The 21,466-nt window shown below is 42.8% G+C and overlaps 1 protein-coding gene across 2 annotated transcripts in view; it reads left to right on the plus strand.

Annotated features, from left to right (window-relative positions):
* tbc1d22a (TBC1 domain family, member 22a) overlaps positions 1-21,466 on the plus strand; it is a 112,737-nt gene that overhangs the window by 32,859 nt on the left and 58,412 nt on the right. Inside the window, exons 8-9 of one of the 2 annotated variants that reach the window (XM_070853764.1) lie at positions 447-509; positions 5,557-5,671. In XM_070853764.1, the coding sequence (XP_070709865.1) occupies positions 447-509; positions 5,557-5,671 (178 nt within the window). Of the gene's footprint in view, positions 1-446; positions 510-984; positions 1,051-5,556; positions 5,672-21,466 lie in introns of both variants that reach the window. The other variant, XM_070853763.1, reaches the window with a different exon arrangement.

Raw genomic sequence — 21,466 nt, forward strand, 5'->3', positions numbered from 1 at the left:
TGAGCCTTCAGAGGATTTACAAATAAAGTTTTATTTAAAGTTTTGCATAAAACAAGTATAAACATGCATAGTTGAAAATAAATCAGTATGCAAATGTACCTGAGCTGCCCTCATGCAATTTAAAGTAAACAGAGAAATTAGACCCTTAATTTCCTATTGCAGCAAACTGCATCGGTATCTACTCAAGTCAGAATAGACGTTATCATGAGAATGTGCCCCAGGTTGTGACTTTCCCTTCAAGAGTAAGTGCTTCTTTCAGGGGGTTTACCCCCTCCTGAGAACATCATAGGGAATCTTACAGCTGGCCAAAAATAAGTTAAAATATGGAATATTGGCATATACACAGTTAGGAGACTTCTACACTGGTACTCATGAGTGTAAATTTGTGCGTGAATGTGTGTGTGTGTGTGTGTGTCTAACAACTTTCTCTCCCATGTTGCTGTCAGATCCACATAGACATTCCTAGGATGAGTCCTGAGTCTTTGGTGCTGCAGCCAAAGGTGACAGAGGTAAGGTGGACAGAGCAGACAGGACTGTGAGCACAGCTCAGTCCCCAGTCCTGTCAGTAACAAGCCACACACACTCCGCCCGTCTGGTCTGGACTATCTCAGTTGGCTTGGCTCCAGCCGCTGTCCTGCATCCGTCTGGCTCCCTTCTGACAAACCTGTCCGCCTGTCATATTGTTCCTCCGTGGGGAAGACACTCTGAAATGGTGTAAACGTGGTACAACATGCACAACATCCACAAATGTAGTCCCAAGCACATAGTCTCACAGAGACATCTCTACATGCATTCTCACATTGGAGACCACCGCTGCCATCCATTTCAGACCACCCAAACCCCCGTCTGTCTTCAATCAAGGACACCAATCCACTAACTGTTGCTCTCTCTCTGTCTCTCACTGTCTGTATTGGCCAGATCTGTGCTAACGTGCCCGTTGCTTCAGTGTTTGTCTTTTTTTTTTCTCTCTTTCTCTCTCTGCAGATTCACATTGACATACCGAGAACTAATCCTCTTATTCCTCTCTTTCAACAAGCTTCTGTCCAAGAGGTGAGACCCCTCTCTTGCTGCACACACACCACCTCACCTAGCAGTTTTTTCCCCCTCTGCTTTGGGCACATATTTGTTGGTATTGCCATCAGTGGCACATAGAAATACACTAAACATGAGTTAAATCATAATCATAATCCATAAATTGGTACATGAAGGTTAGTGCTGATAGCATGGGGTGTGTTGGTATGGTGGTGGTTCATATTAGTATAGTCATAAAAGTCATAATCAGGGAAAGCGTGGCATGGAAAACATTCAAACTCACATGACAAATGATTGAGTGTTTGGTGCTGTTGTTTCCACTTGGAGTTTGAAAAGGGAAAACTTGCTTCAGCACACTGCATGGTCTGGCATGGGAGTACAAACGCACAGACAGACAAACTAGAATTTAATAATACCTCCAGTCATGCTTGTCTTAAGATGCACATAAACTTCCACTCAGCATTGCTAGCACTCGCTTATGACTTTTGTTCTGCTTCTGAACAAAGCACTTCATGTTACAGTTGGGTACTGTGTTTTAGAGGATATGAGAACTAATTATCTTAAAACCCTCTTAAGCACTATGTTTGATTAAAAAACATAAGCAGTCTTTTGGACACATTAAGACATTACTGGAGTCCTTAACTATTAAACCATTGTAAGTTGCTTTGGATAACAATGTTACATAAATACTTAAAATCTAAATGTGGTACGAGTCACTTTTGTTTGTGCTCTGATGTAAGAAGTTGGCTCAGTGCAGCTTCCCAAAACAACTTAACACACAAGTTAATTTGATTCCATTCATTTATATGGGGTTAAGTTTCTCTTATTATTACAGTGCTTCTGGGAGGCGCTGTCATACACACCAGCCTGAGAACTGAAAACCCAGATAGAAAAATCCCATAATGAGGTGCAGGCTAATGAGGGCTCTGGACTGCTCTGTGTATACACCTACACTTAGGTGTGAGCAGCCACACGCAGACACTCTCCTGAAGGAATACACAATCACGTCAATGCGTGCGTAGACATGGCAAAAGAAAGGGGAACTGAGGAGACATGCAGGCGTTTATCAGCGCACAGACTCATACACACACACACCCTCATTCATACACACCGAGCCACACAAAGTGCCCCAGGCAGCGCCACCTTCCTTTGCCCCTGACTTGTCCCAGATATAACTGGGGGCTATAACCAGGGAGGCAACAAGGGGAATGACATCAGACAAAGATGAGGCTGCCTGTTTTCTGCCTAGTGTCTTATGTACAGTATGTGTTACTACTGTATATATTCTCTGCTTTTCCCCTTCTCACCTCCTTTTCGCCCTCTCCCAGAAGCCCCGTCTTTCTCCCTCTCATCCCCGCACACCAACTCTCTCCTCTGCGGGTGCAAAATAAAAGCCACCAGTGTGCGTTGAAATATTCAAGCAGTGCGCTCTAGTATGTTTTGGTATTCAACAGACTCCAAAGGCCTCCTTTTTCATATGGTTATGCTTGTTGCAGCGCCACCTGAAAATCACCTCTGCTTCATTTCATTCACTTATTTGTCTCTGCACCCCCCCCACCCATGGGGGTGGGAGAGATTTAGTTGAGATGGAAGGCAGTCAGCAGTCTGTTCCATTTGGAGGAGAGAGGGATATTGAAGCAATGCTGCAGTGATTTCCTAAGTGGTATCTAAGTGTTTGAGTTTTTCTTGTTTTGAGGAACAATACACCCTTCACTTGATGTTGATAATCAGTAATTACAAGTTCCCAACGTGAAAAGAAATCATTCAGTCTTGCTTTCCAAATTGTGATAAGAGGCTGAAAGAGCAGGATTCATCAGTAAACCTCAGTGTCTGCCTTACTAAGAAATCTGATTTTCTTTTTTAATTTCAAGCTTTTAACTGATGCTTTTTCAGTGGAAAACTGAAAAGGAATGAGTGCACAGGAATTTAATGTGAGATGTCTGAGTAATTGAGGCGTGATGCTTTGACAGTAGGATCATCTTAATGTGTCAGATGTCAGCGCAGAGGTCTTTGATTCCCCATTGGACCCCATTTTGTTGGATTTAGATGATCACACCATGGCTCTGGAAGTAATTTGAGCCATAGTGTTACGACACAGGAGACCCAGGCAAGCTGGTTTCCTGTCCTACGGATGCACCGCGTTATGCAAAGAATATGATATTAATGTGAGGTTAACATAATTTGCAAGAATCTGGTTTGCTGTCTGTTGGGGACCGAGTGAACTCTGTTTAAACCTGCAAACAGTGTTGTTTGGTTTGTAGTTTCTCTGTGTCTTTGTTGCCTGTCTTTCCCACACAAACACACCAATGTGGGATTCTTTACCCATAGTAAACCAGCTGTGGGGTCGGGTAGAGCGTATGTGCTTGGGATGGCACAGAGTGATTCTGTGTGGAGGTGCCAGAGTGAAATATGCATGTCAGCTTTTGAGGTTGCATGAAAAGAAAGTCCCATTACCCACTCCCCCTGCTAGCACTGGCTCCTCTGCCTGTTTGATAGATGGGGCTTTGATAAGGGAAGAGGAGGTGTGAGGTGTGGAGGCAGGTAACAGGGATTTGAGGAGGAAGTGCAGGGGAAAGCCAGAGAGTTGCAGCTTACCAATTTCTCCGACTGTCTCAGCATTGATTGAATTACTTTGAATAAAAATGAGAGGGTTTGCATGCTCAAAATGACATTGCAGCTGCTGTGTTTTCCATAAAACAATGAGCTATGAGGTTATTTAGAAAGTGACAGAAACATGACATATCCCCCAAAAATAAGAAAGTGCTTGATGGGTGTACAGAAAGGTGTGAAAGAAAGTGTGCGTACTTTTGGGGGAAATCCATTTGCACACCAGAAAAACAAGCTGAACATCAAGCCTCCTCTAATTCACCAGGGCTGACAGCATTAAACAGTCACCCATAACGAAGATGGAAGTGTTTGCCTTGCAAAAAAATATTGAGGCAATCGGAGGGAAAGAGTGAAGGAGAGAGAGAGAGGAAGATGGAGGAGGAGACAGCCTTAGAGGGGAAGAGCATGAGACAGAGACAAAGTGAGTGAGAAAAGAGAGGAGGGAGGAGAAGAACAGCAAAGCAGAGAACAAAGTTCAAAGTGAGCTTCTTTGTGCACAAAGAAAATGCAGAAAGTGAAGACTGAGGTGGTGCTCTGTGAGAGAGAGCCAAAGAAAATGGTTCATCTCATGTTCAGAGTGTCCTCACCAGGATCTGTAATGCCCAAAATCCAGATTCAGATCTTTTCAGGTAGCATTTCGTACGTCACTTTTACCAGATTTACAGATGAGAGTGAATACCAGGATAGATATAAGTGAGATTCAAACACCAGTTCATAATACAAGGAGGTTTGTGGTGGAATAAACACACACACACACACACACACACACACACACACACACACACACACACACACACACACAATTACAGAAACAATGTACACATTTAACATTTAGCTAAGGGTTTAAGCTACTTAGTAGCACTTATGTGACATGTAACTCAAGTAAAGGCATCTTTAAATAAGCAGTTATGAGAGCATATGCCCTTAAAGGAAGCTTGTGGAGTTTTCTCTCTACCTTTTGTTTTCACTTTGTTTATCCTTGAGGCCAAACATTTTGAATGTACTTCTTTTTCAAAGCCGATATTTTACAACTATTGTGAATCAGGCATTATTTGAACCATATTTTTGGCTTTGCAGTGTTTTTCCTGCTTGTCTTTGTAGGAGCATTGCCCTGCTACACTTGGCATGTTACCTCCAACTGTTGATGGAAAAGTGAAAAAGTCCTCATATGCCTGCAAAGTACAAACAAAACAGGAACCCACTTGTAAAAAGACTGCTCTGTAGTGCTGCTTGTGGTCAAAAACACCACACAGTATCTGTAATACTGTCCACAAAACGTGTATACTCCATACATTTTATGTCCACGACCAGCTAATATGCAATGATGGATCTAGAAAAGTCACAGTTTAAACTAAATTGATAAAAATTAATAATATGATATCCACATCGGACTGCCAAACTCCCACAGCAAGCATGGCTGTGCCCATTCCACTGCTTTCCTCCTCTCCAGCTTGGCATGCCTCAGATTGTTCTGATTTCTCCTGCTGCCTTCCTACACCCCACTCACCTTCTAAAATGTACACTTTGGTATGATTAAAACTTGTAATTCTACCCAGCCTGATGTTCAGCAGGCATAATCAGCTGACAGACGATAATTATTTAAGGTGTCATCGAACAGTGAGGTTGTCATTATTCGCCTGTCACACATGACGGAGAAGATTAGTCAATTAATTGATTAGTTCATCAAGAGAAAATGTGACAAACTGACAGAGGATTCATTGTTTAAGTTGTTTTATACTAAACATTACTTTATTTTAGCTTCGCCAGCATAGCGATTTATTGCTCTTGTGTCTCATGTCATTCTAAATCCATCACCTGTGTGCATTAGTAGGTAGTCTGTGGAATAAAAAGTGTTTTTTTCCCTCCAAACTGCTGTTTTGACTCCGTGTCTCTGTGCCTGTTTGTTTTGTGTGTAAGATTTTTGAGCGGATCCTGTTTATCTGGGCCATCCGCCACCCCGCCAGTGGCTACGTGCAAGGCATCAACGACCTGGTCACACCATTCTTTGTCGTCTACGTCTTCGAGTACATTGGTAAGTGCCGTCTCTCTCTCTCTCTCTCTCTCTCTCTGTCATGCTTCTTTTCCCCTCTCACTTAAACATCCCTAATCTTGTGTGTGATGCACTATTGATGTGAGGATCAATCGTCTCCTTTTGCGGTCCCTCCTTCTGCAAAAGCTGCTCCCTTCAGTGCAGAGTGGCACCTTTGCGGCTGGCAAGACTCAGGGTTTACTTGCCGGCTCATCACCACAGGTCACAGGGAATCAACCCGGGACCCTGGAGACCATCTCTTTTTTCACAAATTTCTGGCCAATGAACTCCTCCTGCAGCTCTGTGCCCTCTCTACCCCACTCTTTTCTTCCATCCATCTCTCCCCCTTTCATTCCTTTCACTCATCCCAGTTTGTGTTTAAATACGCCCGTGAGTTCTATTCATCAAAGCGTGCTACACTTATGTTTAGACGGCACGCGTGTGAGAGAGAGCGTGACCTGTAGGCGTGCGTGTGCTCGTCTGTGCAACACCACACTGTTCTCCCCAGAGCCCTCCTGCTGCGTGCGCTTATGTTGTGCCACATTTACACAGATGAATGTTTTATTGTACTTTCAAGCTTAATTCTTTTTGACAACATAAACATATTCTGTCAGTCACAAAGTACACACAGACTCCAAGCAGTTGAAAGAACTTTAATTTTTAACAATACTGTTACCGTAGTATGAACAGCTAAAGAAGAAAAAAACTACCACCATTGTTCCTGTAATAGGTAATTAACACCAGAGAAAGGACAGGATGTGATAAATGTAATGACAGCGTGTGACTGAACATGAGAAATATTTTATACGTAACTTTTCTAAAAATGTATTCTGTGTTTACTTGTTTAGCATCATGCACAAAATTACCAGTGATGTGTAACTTACGTCAGTCAATGCGTAGTTATTAAGAATAATTATTTTCCTGCATCCTCCTTTTCTTTTTGTGTTTTAGTGGTAATCAGTGGTAAAGTATATGAGCAGTAATATGACAGTAAACAACGGGGACTGACCCCATGCGGACGTGACAAGTTTTTAAGTGGCGTGAGGCACTGCAGCTCCACTGGATGTGTGCGTTTCTGCATGCTGCTTCTGTGATGTGAGCTCCTCTATACATCCCACATATACACACTGTGTTTGTTTGGTTTCTTTTGTACCGTGTTTCGGCCCGTCAAGCTCTTTGAAGCTATTTAAAATAGAGCTACCAACTGCAAACCACAATGCTCTTCGGACCGCATTGCACACACCAGACCAACTGTGGTCACTGAGATACAGTTTAGATCCACAAATGAAGTTGTGGGAGGCATGCAGGCAGGTTGGACTCCTGTGCTTCCCTGTGATGCTTTTGGCACACAGCACTTTCCTCAGAGCTAATGGGTGTTTGGTTTAAAGCGTTTTTCTCCCTTTGTTTTTTGTATGGTAACTTTTGCTTTGTTTTACTTTTTTTTACTATAATGCAATGCAGTGCAACAGTACAGCAAACTACAGTGCAGCCTCCGAAATGACCATGAAATGAAATCAACACCTATACAAAAGCCTGTTTCAACAAAAAGAAGAACATTACAGCCTCCATCAAAGTGGGATTTATTGCACGGCTGATGTATTAGACTGCATTAGTTTGAGCGAGGTGAACATAAAAAGCTGTCAAATGAGTATAAATTCCAAAATGTGATTTCTATAAAGTGAAAACTGGCAGCTTCCTCTTACAAACTAATGGCAGGTATTAAATCCAGTATGACCTCAAGACCTTTACTTTCAAAACAGGTTATTAAAGACAGTGTCGCACAAATATGGAACATTTACACATTGAATTTAGGAAATGAGTGGCAGCATTTTGGACTGAATAGCTTTTTGTGACTGGCTTTACACACAATGATGAATGAAGAGGTCACTTTTCTTGACTTGTTTTGTTTTTATCTTCATTTAGCCTCTCTTGTCCTTCACTTTCCCCCCCTCTTTCCCTTTATCATTGTGTTCTACTGTGTCTCATTTCCTCTGCCTTTTCCATCACTCTGCCATTTTTCTGCTGTCTGTCTCCAACCCTACCTCTCTCTGCATTTGTTTCTCCCCTCTCTTTGCCTTTCTCTGTGGGCGAGTCGCACTCTTGTCAGATCTTCAAGGCACCAGCCCGCGCTCTGCTCCCCTGCATCTCCATGCGCTGATGAGCCTTGAACAACATACACAGCCAACAAACCTTCAAACGTGTCTTTCTGGCATCTTACACGATGGGTTGATGCGCCGTGTTCTTGTTGTTAGGTGGTCTTGTTTTCTGACACACAGAGAGAGAGAGAGGGAGAGAGAGAGAGAAAGAGAGGGAGAGAGGGAGAGAGGGAGAGCCAAAGCAGGGAGAGGTTTGGCTCTTTCACGGGCCTAATTCTGTTTCTTTGTAGAGAGGTAGGAAGTGTGAGATTTACTCTCTCATGTTGTCGTGCTCTCCTGCTCTCTCTGGCTGTCTCTCTTCTTCTCCTGCCATCTATTTTTCTTTCTACTGTTGCATTGCACCCACCCTCCCCGTCTCTTTCTCTCCCTCCTTTGTATGTGAGCCAATGAGTGCACGATGAAAACAGGAAGTCAGAATTCATTTCATTAAGAATTATTAGAAATACACACACACCCTGTGGGCAATGTAGACATGGTGGCTGAATACTTCTTAGAATAGTAATCTTTGGAGGTGTTTGCAGTTCAGACTCCTGAACCGTTCCTCTCTCTTACTTTTCCTTTTCTTCTCTGAATGAGGTCAAAAACTGATCCGTCAAACCCAAGAGACACGAGCCTGTTTGGTGAAAACACTGACTCAGATACTTAAGAAACCACACACCCAAGCCCTCGGTGTATAGACTTTCAAGTGAAAATGAACCTAATAATTAACACTTGAGTGTTTTCCATGACTAATTTTCTACTTCCAGTTTTTATATAGATATAGAATACATAGAATAGGAGGAGTATTTATAGTGAAGTGAAGCTCCAGTGTATCCTAGTGCCAGAGATTTGTCATTGCCGCTATGACTATGGTTTAACAAGTTCTTCTCCTACTGAGGTTTGAACATCACAGACCTTCTCATGGAGGCTAATAAATGTTTAAATCAACATTAACATTTTTTTTTGCCAATTGGGGCAGTAGAAATAAGCTGTAAACAAGCTGTGAACACGACACTGACATATCGGTGCCATATCAGCTGATATAGAAGAAAACATTACGAAAATAGGGCGAAACATCAGCGTTCATTTGGAGTCATATTTTTGGCCAACTGTCGAATTTACATCCAATATTCACCCTCCTTTCACCTCTGTTTTCGTCTTCTGCCTCTTTAACTGTTAAATACTCCTCTACAGTATGTTTAGCCCCTAGTTGCTAACTTTGTTTGACTTTTGGTGCTGAGCAAGTCACGTACAGTGTTTTTTTTTTTAATCTTTTTCCACTCCCTTCTATGTCTGAAAACAATGCTGATGAGAGTGTTGGTCCAGTTGAGCAATGTGAATGCTGCAAGGCTTTGCTGACCCCACTATAATGGAGCACAGCCAATAGAGATACATACATATGTATGTGTATGTGTTTGTGTCTTTGTTAACTTGTGTATTTGGGGCTGGAAGAGCCTGTGCATTCATGTCCTGTACAAAGTCCCTTCTGCAGACATCTGTTTCATGGCCATTTTGGGGGGCCTTGACAGTTCAGATTACGGTGTGGTGTCCTAATCAGTAGCCCTAGAAGCTGCAGAACAAAATGAGGTGTGTGGTAGGTGAGAAAGCAGCTTAAATCAGCTTGCAGAAAATGGTTAAATAAATAAATTGAGTGATAAAGCAGCCAAACTCAAAGCCAAAGTGTCTTCAGAGACAACAACTTAGCTTCACTTTTTATTCACACTAAGGCCCACAGAGTTTTCTCTCTCAAAATGTTCCAACAGATTTAGTTTTGCAATGTGTGCTTGAGTCTGAGCAGTAAAGCCTTGTGAATTTGAGCGACAGCCAGTATCTGAGGATGTGAGCCAGTTTACTGATTGCGAACCTGATTAAGACTTTGACATGTTTGCAGCTGCTTAATCTGCGCTCTAAATAAGTCTGTCCTGTCTATTCTTGCTTCCGCGGTGTGTGTTGTCTCTGTCTCAGATGTCGTTTCTTCGCCATTCTCCTTTTCTCTCCCTGTTTTTATGTATCTGTCTAATTGGATTTTTTTTTTTTTGAGATTCTTCATTGATGGATTCTCAAAGTCTTTTTGCTCAGCGCTCCCACATGCTACTCTGTGAGGGTTGTACCTTAAAAGCAGGAAGGGATGCCTGCCCTCTGCTGCCCACAAGATGCTCATGAATATGCTTGTTTGGTTGTGCTACTTGTCTTCCTTTTGTTGCTTGTCTTGCTTTTATTCTTCTCCGTCACTTTGTTAGCGGTTTTTGTTTTTCCGCTTAGCTTTCCCTCTGTTTCCCCTGCTTCTTTGTCTGAGTCACACAACAGCCGTGGCGTGGCACTGCAGTGCTTGTTCTGCTGCCATGTACTTCGTTTACCTTTTGATGATGAAACCTGGAGTGATGGCTCGACCTCTTAACTGCTCCATCTTCGCTCCATTCCCTCTCCTTTTCTTCCTGTCACCAACTTTCATTAACACCTGACTGTTAATCCAAATTGAAAAGTTCCAATTGGTAGATTATTGATAAACTCTCCTGATGCCATGGAGGGGAAAAATAGCACTAAAGTTGTTTTGTATTCACCTGAACCGTTAAGCAATGTAGCAGGCCTCTCTCGTGTCAAAGGAGAAATTGATTTGGAGAGTCTATCGTTCTTGTTCTCCAACTGTGAGGCATTACTCTGCCTTTGTCTTTTCCCTATCTGCCACAGTGTAGCGCCTCTCCCATTAGTCGACAATAGAAGTCATCTAATTAAGGCCAGGATGGGCCATGACGGGCCAAGGAGCCGGGCCAGTCCTCCTTTAATGTGGAGCGGCCATTGATCGTGCCGTGGATCCATAATGTAATCTGCATGCCAGTGTCTAAGTATGGATCCACTCTGAAGAAAGATGAGAACAAGGGAGCGAGTCAGTGAGACGGTGGAAAAAGATGCAGTAGTGTGTTCGGAACAACAGCGAAGGAGAACCACAGCTCGAGCAGACGAAGTAACAGCAGCCAGAGTGTCTCTTGGCAGGCTCAAGAGTAAGAAAGAGTGAGGGCATAGAGCAGGAAAACAGCATTTTCAAAAAGGGGAAAATGACCGACTAAGAAAGTGCACCCACGCTGTCAGGAAGCGGCTGAGCGATGCAGTCCTTCCTCCTATCAACTAAGAGATGAATGGTCTGGTGGAGAAGATCACTGTGAGGCTGTACTTGTCATAGCAGGCAGAAAGTGGCTAGCAACAGCTTCTCTGTCGCTCGGATTTCATGAAGAATTCAGCAATTAACTCTTTACTGAGAGTGATGCTGGTGTGAAAGCACTGCTTCTGATGTATAGAACATGTCTGATTAAATCATCACCAAGACTTTCAAATATATGCAACGGTTTAAAGAATAGTTTATACTGTCAGCGGTTTGCGCACTGATAGTGAGTTATGGTTTTGCTGTTATTATGGATTTTTTTTTGTATATAACATGAAAAAAGAGTTATGAAAGTCAAGTTTATCAAATATAAAAAATGAAAATAAACCTTAATAATTCCCATTTTTGTTGTAACAATGCACGGAATGAGTGTGATGTGACACAAAGAGTTATCACCGGACCTCACCGCTCTGCTGAGCTTTATAGCATCTTTTAGCTGATTGTTTGGGTTTCACTGCCTGCAACCGTAATCTTCTGGTCCACTTTCATTGTTCTCATTAGCCTCGTTTCCAGCTGCAGCAGAGAACTGTTTTCAGTGGAAAAACCTCTTGATAAACCGCCAGAATACTACCAAATGGCACACAGTCAAAGTTGGCAACTAGCTTGTGAAAATAGTTGGGCATTTAGCAGCTGAAGAGCTAGATATTTTTCTCAGGAGTTGGTGGAGTTAGCAAGGCAGAGCCAAAAGGAGAGTGAATATTTGGCCAGAAACATGCATCCAAATGAATTCTAATGCTGCTCTGTATCCACTAGATGTGAAAATAAGCAAGCCGCTGACATTATATTGATATTTAAGATAAAAAAGAAAATGAGCAAAGAGTTTTTTTTCAGTAACAACAAAAGTGCTGAAGAACCCTGATGTACTTTCAACCATTTTGTCGACATGTGTTGTCGTCCTTGTAGAAGTATAATGTGCTCAGAGGGCTGGAACCCTTGAGGAAAGAAGGATGGGGACGGACCTAGAATGTTCTAGGTTAAGTACATTTTAAAATTTAAATGCATTTTATTGCAGCAGAAGCAGAGGCTCCATCTCCAAATGGCAATGTGAATTACCGGAGAAAGCAACTGAAAAGAGAAACCTTAGACATTTGCACAACTCGTGTCTCGTCACGTAAAGACGGGCAAACGGAGACAAAAGGAAAAATAAGGTATCACACAAACTAGAGCCATCATTAAAGTCAGAGGAGGTTTGGAGATGTGTCCTTGTGATGGAGAGGATGAGGAGCAAACAGAGCAGTATGCCTGTATGATGGAGGGCCGGATACTGCTGAGGAAGATGCTGTGTGTGTGTGTGTGTGCGTGTGTGTGTGTTTCAGCCAGTCCTTTTTAAAACATAAAAGACTCCTCAGATCCCAAGACACATGGCTTTTCTCTGCATTTGTGAAAGCTTTCTCGAGAAATGTTTACTTCCTTTTACAATATGCTCTTCGTCACTTGCTTATGCAGGGCAACTGCTGTCTGCTAAGAGCACATTTGTAAATTATACACACAGTTTTCAGCTTTTAGGAACTTACAGCTTTATGTCACCCTTTTTTTTTTTTTTCCTTTGGCATTTTGCACTATTTTAAAATAAGTTTGTCTTGTAGTCACAGAACATACTATACAAGTAGAGAAAAATGCTGCTAAACCAACAGGAGGAAGTGGGAGAAATTAACTCCTTTCAGATGTTTATGTATTTTGTCATTGTGCTCGCTAACTGCAGCTTTAACGCAAACTGTGCTAACTTATTCATCATTTAAAAGGGCCAGGTGAACGATGTGAATAGAGCACTCTACATTTTGCCCACAGTGCTACATCTGTAGGGAGACGGGGGACTATAGTCAGATCTTAGACGTCGCATTGTTCAGCTTCTTTTTACCATACACCAGAGGAGAGTAAGAGAATTTGTTGGAGTTACGCAATTAGGCAGCTAGACATTGTTGTTGATATCACAATGATTTATTCATTTTTATGTGTAATTTTAATACGCATTTATTTGATCATTTATTCCCTTTTATGCACGAATGAAATGAGCTGGTATGGTCTAGTGCTGCTGAACAGGCGCCGACATTACAATGAAGTGGAGAATGAGCCAGCAAACTGGCTGTAATGTTAGAGCCTGGCGGGGGGGGGGGGGGGGGGGGGGGGGGGGGGGGGGGGGGGGGGGGGGGGGGCCTGTGAGAGACGACCTAAATGCTGCTTATGTACCACGAGCCTGTATCATATATAGAATCGCACTTTGTACAGAGGCTCAGAACAAAGAGAGAGGGCTCTGTTGGATGTCTCTTTGAGAAAGTGAAGGTGTAGCGGGGACCATGTATACACACAGACTCTGTGTGTGTGTGTGTGTGTGTGTGTGTGTGTGTGTGTGTGTGTGTGTAGCAGTGGTGGGTGGTTGGGGTGGGGGGGCATTGCAGATAGACTGGCTTGGTGGAGCACCCAGGGACTAAGCTTTGGAAGATGGAAGCGTACTTTCTGTCAGCTGTGATGAAATCCCTGCAGGAGTGTAACACCACACACACAAACAGACTGGTGAGGTGAACTATTACAAATAGACACACACACACACACACACACACACACATACACACACATACAGAGATTACTGACTGGTGAGGCGAATTTCTATTACAAATACAGATACACACACACACACACACACACACACAGAGTGAAGCTGATGCCTATCTACATAAAGAGAGGAGCTGAGTCTCATCAGACTGGATGAAACCTGAAACTACGTCTGTGAGTTAATATTTCTTCTTCTCTGACTCCTGAGTTATACGTTCAGGTTGGCAGTAAGCATCAGTTTGCTTAACTTCAGGCCCATGTCGCATCACCTGTCTTTTCTCTATATCTTCCCTCTTACCATCTCCTCGCTGATCTGCTCTTTGTCCACTGGCACTGAGCTGCAGCTGTGGCACAGTCTGCCCGGCCACGCTGTGCTGTGCTGTGCTGTGCTGTGCCTCCCTCATTGGTATTTCAGTTGCATCAGCGGATTACAGTGGTGAACCATTCTAATAATGGTCGGCTGGATGTGTGGTCATAGAAAGAAAGTGGCAGTTGTAGGAGGCTGTGTATGCAGGAGTCGCTGTCATGTGGTGTTTTCTTTACTCCCATATGAAAGGTCTTAACATTGTGTAACAGATGAGAGCCTCACTGAATTTTGCTGCTTTGTTGATGCACTGCTAATGTCACCAAACACTTTGCCCGCTTCACATTCAAAATCCTTCAGCCAGTGAACTGGATGAATTCTCTTGTGAGATTGTCGTCTTAGTCACTGCTCTGAGTTTGTGTTTGTATTTCCATTTCTATTTTTCTCTTTAGCTTTTCCTGTTGATTTATACCCTGTTCTCGTCTCCGTCTTTATATCCCTCCATCTCCCCGTTTGTCCGTTTATAGATTGAGCAATCTGTGGAGTGGATCTCGGCCAGTAGGCTGTTAACTAATATCGGCTTCTTTCTCCCCACGGTCTGGCCACCGTTGGTTGAGCCTTCTATACTAAGTCTCCCTCTGATTAACGGCTGTTATTAGCTCTAATGAGCTGCTTAGTGATTGCCCGAGCGCAGCTGCTGACACCCAGCAGGAGCACTGTCTTTTCTACTTTGTGCTCTATCTACTTTCGCCTTCTAGAATTTCTGCATCTTTAATCATTCGGTGAGATTATCTACTCGGCGTAGGCATTATTTTCCACCAAACAGTTTGAGATTTGTTCTTCAATTTTCTTAGATGCTGTCGCTCTTTGTCTCTCTCCTGCCTTGAGGTTTGTCTTGGTCTCCACTCCTCTATTTGGTTTAGAACGCAATCACCATGTTTCTGGGGTTAAGTAATAGCATTTGGACTGGCAGAAATTGAATCAGCAGTGTGGTTTTGATCCTCAGTCTCCACCCTTCTCTGTGTAGATGTCTCTCTTTCATTCCCGTGAAATGTGCTCTTCTCTTTCAGACTTTTGACACTTCGCATACATTTTCCACTTCTCCATGAGGAGGTCACATTCGGTATTCTCATATCTCTAATGCACCTTTGGTGTTATGGTTCTGTAACTAATATATGCCTTGGTTGTCACTGTCACACGTTTTTAAGGCCCCTGGATTGTAAATGAAAAACAAACACGAGAATCAGCCTCGTTTAAGAGGAGGTAGATTGTATTTATTACATATGTCTGGTTCTTTGTGTGTTTCAATGTGTCAGCCTAACAGCAGCTTTGTCCAGCAGCTTTCGAAGTATTCTTCCCTTCCCTTTGTATTTTCTAAGATAGAATAATTACATTACTTGGTCAAAATGTGTCATCTAATTCTATGTCCACATACCATATGCCTATCTAAACTAAAAATCTCGGTATTAGTTGTAAGAAAATGTTATGCTTGACTCTTGTCAGGTTTCTGTCCAAATGTGGGGCACATTTGAAAGAAAATGTGAATTGATGTGCTCCTGTGTGACCAGGCACCAGGCTGTGTGCACTTGAGACCAGCATGCTGAAGGTGGACTAGTTGGCATAATCAAAAACCTTTTTAGTGTTGGTGCTAAAATTTGAAACAGCATCCCAAACATTCGACATACTTGGAATCTATCTTAAGAAACAGGTGTAAAAATGTTGTATTAAAGTGCAGAGATAAGTGACTCCATTTAGTGTTTTTATTAGAAATGTACTATTCGTAACATGAGTAATATCTAGTAGAATTGACTCTGCATGATCCAACTGTCACCTAAAGGACGTCAGTCTTTGTTATCATCATGATTTAGGGTAGGGCCAAGAGCACAATGGAAATAAAATGTTAAATTTTAGTGTTTAGGTGTTTCAGTTTTACTGATAAAACCTCTCTGTGTTATAATCTGTGTTAAGTATGTTTTATTCTACTTTTGTTCCTGCTTCTCCGGGTGTCAGTTGAACTTGTGTCTTTGTTTCTTTGTCTTTTCTCTTTTTTTTCTATATCTTGCTTTGTCTATATTTTAGATGGATGTTGGCATGTAGGTTTCTAATGACAGGAACCAAACCAAACCAAACTCTGCCCTATTGGAACAGAGTAAGATTTGAAGCCAGAGGTGAAAATATCTGTCTGCAAACAATCATCACATTTGTGTCCTCCTCTCTGTCATACAGAAAATCCGATTACAAAAATTCAATGTGCTGTTAAATGGAAAATCTCTTCAACGCATGGGAATTGCTTTTGCAAAGGGATTGTAACACATGTTTTGTTGTTTTTAATGGTACATTTTGGCCGACAGTGTGGAAATGACCGTTGAAATCACTGTTGAGACCATTGTCAGCGTTTGACAACGAGATATATAAAGCTGCAAATCAATAACTGTGCTTTCATCTGCATCCAGCCTGATCTTATTTTCCCATATTACCAGAGATTCTCTCATTGTTCCTGATAAAAAGCAATAGAGCTCTGAAGTGATCCAGAGAAATAGTTCTGTCAAAAAATGATTTATCTTCTGTGAATAATCGCAGGGGTTATTGAATATTTTTAGATTAAGTTAATTACTTGACTATAAAAAGCCGTAAATTGAAGCTCTCCTCACCGAGAAGCTTCAGATCTCTCCAAGTCTCTATTTCTCGTTCTCTCTGTCAGCCATTTGATTGGAAAAAAAAAATCTGTTTTATCATTCTGTCACCAGCGAGACGCGTTCCGCTTGACCTGATGCAATTGGAGGCAATTGAAACAGTCATCTCACCGTGCTGCTGCGTCTGTGGTGTGTGGTGTTTTGGGTTGCATCATGGCTTTGTGCACATACATGCGCGCAGGCACACTTAAAAGACTCAGCCAGACATATACACATTTCAGATACGTGGGCACGTTTGAAACAATAGCACTCAAAGACACACTCACCCGTGCACAAATAAAGCATCTGGACACGTGGACACGCGCCGCTCCCTCACATATTTAATATGATCTTTGTGTGTGTGTCTCCTGTCTGTCTTTAAATGTGTCTGCTGCCGTACATAATGTCTGCTTATTACTTTTCCCCTAATATATTTTTTTTCTAACTAAGCCTGCAGATTACACACACTAATGACTTAATGGACTGATCCTTCACTTACATCTCAGGAAACTTTCTTTCAGCTCCCAAATGTGTCTTGTACATTAGGCAGGCGCATTTACTATGCCTTGAGTGGATTAGACATCTTATGTGATTAAAAAATGTTTATGTGTGTGTGTGTAAAAGGACGTGCTCTATGTAAAGTGACAGTCTCTGTGTGATTGAATTCTTCGCTTTTTCTGCTTAACGCATAACCTGCTTATCCTGACACTGTAGTAGTTATAGAGGTAGTAAAAATAATATATTTTACGTGTAGAGCGCTTTTCATGAAACTCAAAGGCACTTTACAAAAGGTTAAAACACTCATTAAAAACAGGCGAGACCGATTACACATTAAAAGAAATTCTGAAGAGGTGAGTTTTGATTAGTGATGTGACGGTTTGGGGAGACTTCCAAGAGGGAGGGGGCAGCTACGGAGAAGGCTCTGTGGCCCTGAGTGGTGGGGACGGGAGGTTGGCATCAGAGGAGCGGAGGCTGTGGGGAGGAGTGTGGTGGTCACTGGTGTAGGAGGGGGCCTGCTTATGAAGGGCTTTGTGATAGAGGAGAAAGACTTTGGGGTCATGTGGTCTCGGGTGCAGGTGAACAGGTGAGCAGCAGACTTCTGGAAGTTCTGGAGTTTATTTAGAGATTTTGATGAGTTGCCATAAAGAACACTGTCGCAGTAGTCGATTCTGGATGTGATGAAGGCATGGATCAGGGCTTTGGCAGCAGAGAGGGAGAGTGATGGGCGGAGGTGAGCTGTGTTTTTGAGCAGGAAAAAGGCAGCTCTGGTGATTTGGTTGATATGTTGTTCTAAGGAGAGGTTGCTGTCGAATGACTCCGAGGTTGTGGATGTGTTGGGAGGAAGAAAGGGTGGAGTTATTGATGGTGAGGCAGAACCTCTTTGAGGTCTTGGTGAGGGATTTGGGACTGTTGATGTTAATGTACAACTTGTCACAGTTGAGTTTGAGGAAGTTGTCTTGCATGCAGGATTTAATATCAGGTAGAAAAACATTACGTTGCATGACCTGAAATAAGAACTAAAGAGAGTCGTCATAGTTGTCAGGCAGTTTAAGTTCCAGTCCCTGATACAAACACCTGACCCTCTCGTCCATTGAGAGCACCTTGTTTGCAGCCATGTCACAGGTAAAATGTAAGGTGGAGGAAAAATTCAACTCACACAAGAATCTCAATTCCTTTCTCCTACAACTCTGAATTGATTCACAGATCAAAAAAATTGATTTTCCAAATGTTAGTTAATAGAGAGATGTTGACAGAACAGAAAAGGAGCAACTAAACTGCGAGGGCAGTGCATTCAGACATCTACAGCACGCAAACACTGGAGTCATCGTATAATTAATCTCCAGTGGTTGGAGCATTTTTTGATAATGGTAATTACTAAATAATTACCTTTGCGAGACGATCATGATGTATATTGCAGACTCTCTACGCAGTCCCCCAGAGACTAACGTTAGCGGAGCGGAGCAGCGATCACAGTAACAAACAGGACCAACGCACACTGCAGCAGTAAACAACTTACACCAACTTTGAGGTGAGGAAAATAAACTCATCAAATTAATGAACTATTACTTTTAACTTTTCAAACTGAAGGGACTGTGGACCATTTATCTTAATTGCCAGTCATGTTTCATATTGTATCTCGCTGGACTAAGGCCACTGGGTTGGCACACATTATATTGGAGTGAAAGAATGAAAAGAATGAGTCCTTTCACAGTTTATTCAGTGGAGAGTCGTTTTGAATTGAGAACTGATTCTGAATTGAATCTCTTATCACCCAAGAGTTGGAATCAAATCGAATTGTGAGATTCCAAAAGATTCACACCTCTACAATCCCACAAAAACAACACAAACCAATACAGAAAAAAAAGTGAGGTTACCCTGACGACATCAACCTAGTGATGATGAATTTTCTGCTGATTGACTTTTTCTTGATTATTTAACCTCATTTCAGCACTAGACCAAAGATTCAATAATTTGTACAAATGTAAAACAGTCTAACAGTCTACAACTGTCAACTATCGACTCATTTTCTTCTGTATGCCATGATATTTTTGCAAACTCTACGTTCACCCCTCTCATGAAAAGTGGTTTTCAGACTGCTCCTCATTTGGGCAATGGGTATAAAATGATACCATGCAGGATCACCAGCCATGACTTGTACCATTGGTCACCAATGCCCATCCCCTGGTGCATGCTATTATTGTGGAATTAAAAAGCTGTGGAGGAAAACACAAACAATCCTCATTGCAGGCAAAGTTGCCTCTCTCTGGCATTGCCATGGTTACACAATCGTAGAGTGTGGTGCCAGCTGGGCACATATTGAATCACACGTTTCACACACATCTGCGCTGTACAAACATCCCACAGGCCGCTGTGAGGGGCGGTGATGGGGAGGGATGAAGTGAGAGATATTGGCAGCAGCAGCAACAGTTAATGCGATGCGGTTGCCTTACTCAACATTAAACACTTTATGCTCCCTCATACAAGACACCATCTTACCTCAGGGCAAGTGGATCATTATGCGTCTGCACATAGGAAGATATGGTATTAATAGCTGTATTCCATTTGATGTCAGGGACTTACATTATGTTGCCAACAGCTGTGGGGCCTGCTGTTTGATGTATGGACACACGGCTTATAGTGCAGATAGTGGGAGATGAGAACATTGTTGCAGTGATTGTGTAGATTTTATGGCCTAAAGCGTTCCTTATCACTGGTGAGGCTGAAGTTCAGTGCTTTCAGTGAGTAAGCTTAGTGGTGAACCTTCTAAGAACTACAGGATCAACGCGCTGGCTGTCTTTTGGAAACTAAACAGGAGATTTTAGTTTCTTAGTGTCATGAACCCAAAGATTGATGGAAATCAAAGTTGTTTTTTTTTTTCAAGAAACAGCAAAGATTTAATAGAGTGAAAAAACAATTATTCATTTCCACTCATCTCACCTACACCTGCCCCCCCCCTCCCCCCTTCCTTCCCCACACACACATGCACAGCCCCTACCTTCCTTCACCTCCAGGTGTCTATTTTCATAACTTCACATCTTGTTTCGCATACAGCCATAATTCTGTTAGCGCTCTTACCTCCTGTGATTTGTGTGTACGTGCATGTGCGCCCAATGTGTCGGTGACACCAGGTCTGCCAGGTTGACTCTCGTCTTAATTATCCACAACAGTATGAATGCCACCTCTCTGGAAAATGTTCAGCTCTCATTAACAACAGTGTTATCACACTAATGTGCCACGGTGAGGACGTTTGGTTTTTGTTGCAGAAGCCTGAGTGAGAGGTGAGAGTCGAGGGGAGAAGGGGGTTCGTCAGAGGTGTGACGAGGTGGAGGGATTGCGTGTTTCACCAGCAGCTTAACGTGTCTCATTTTTAAGTGTCGAGCCTTCGGCTGCGTCACGTGAGTGGCACGCTGAAGGGGAAAACTGGATTGTGACATGTTTGGATTCAGAATCCAAATTGTAAGTCATTAGATTCATTAGATTTAACCTGAACCACGGCTGTAAATTATAATTAATGACTGCACCACTTCGTCTGATCTTATGAGCTTTGGATGGTGAAATCTTGTTAAAACCAATAGTGTTTCTCTCTCTCTCTCTCTCTGGCGGTCTGCAACTCAGGTTTGCTTGTGATTAATCTGAACCAACAGAGGGTTGTCAAACAGGACTGGTTTTTATTGCCAATTGCTGTCTGCAAAGACACACACTCACTCTCACACTCAGCACACACACACTTTATGATTACATCAGGCTAAACTAGCTCGTTTATCATCTTACATCACATTACCTTGTGGCCCATAGTTGTAGAGGGCAGATGGCAGCGCTGGCGTGAGGGTGTGTGTTGTGTGCGCTCACGCTCGTGTACGTCTCTGTGTATGTAGGCGCCCGCACTCCGGTCTCCGGAGGTGTAACCCGGCTCCGTGTGCCAAGCTGTGCCAAGTGCTCACAGCTGGCAGCGACCAAGCAGTTGGTCTCCGTGGACAAGTTGCCCCCTGCGCCAGGACAAACAGGAAATAAACCCCGGGGCCTGGCAGGAAGCTGGCTCTGTGGCCAACAGGAAGAGAGGTGAGGGAGGGGGAGGAGAGGGGGAGAGGAGAACAGCTTGGAAATGCAGGGTAGCAGCAGCAACAGAGTAGATGTCAAATGGCTGTATAGGAGAAGTGGAGGGAACAAGGGAGGCGGGAGAGGAGAGAGAAACAGCACTGATGTACCAAAGGAGATATCAGGAGACTATCAGAAGGAAAGTCGAGGTGCGAAAAGAGATGGGAGCGGAAGATTGATGGGGGAGAGGAGATATGAAGCGGCAGAGCTGAAACGCTGTCAAGTCAATAATAGTTCCCCTTAAATTTGGGTGGGTTGAGAAGGTTTGGATTCCTAAATTAAACATTTCCCTCTGTAAATAAAAGATTTGGGGTTAGTTTTCCCCTCAAAGAAATTGTGCTCAAACAATTACTGTTTTGTAATTAGTTTGACTCAGTGTGTGTG

Source organism: Pempheris klunzingeri, chromosome 22, assembly GCF_042242105.1.
Source record: "Pempheris klunzingeri isolate RE-2024b chromosome 22, fPemKlu1.hap1, whole genome shotgun sequence".
NCBI lineage: Eukaryota > Metazoa > Chordata > Actinopteri > Acropomatiformes > Pempheridae > Pempheris > Pempheris klunzingeri.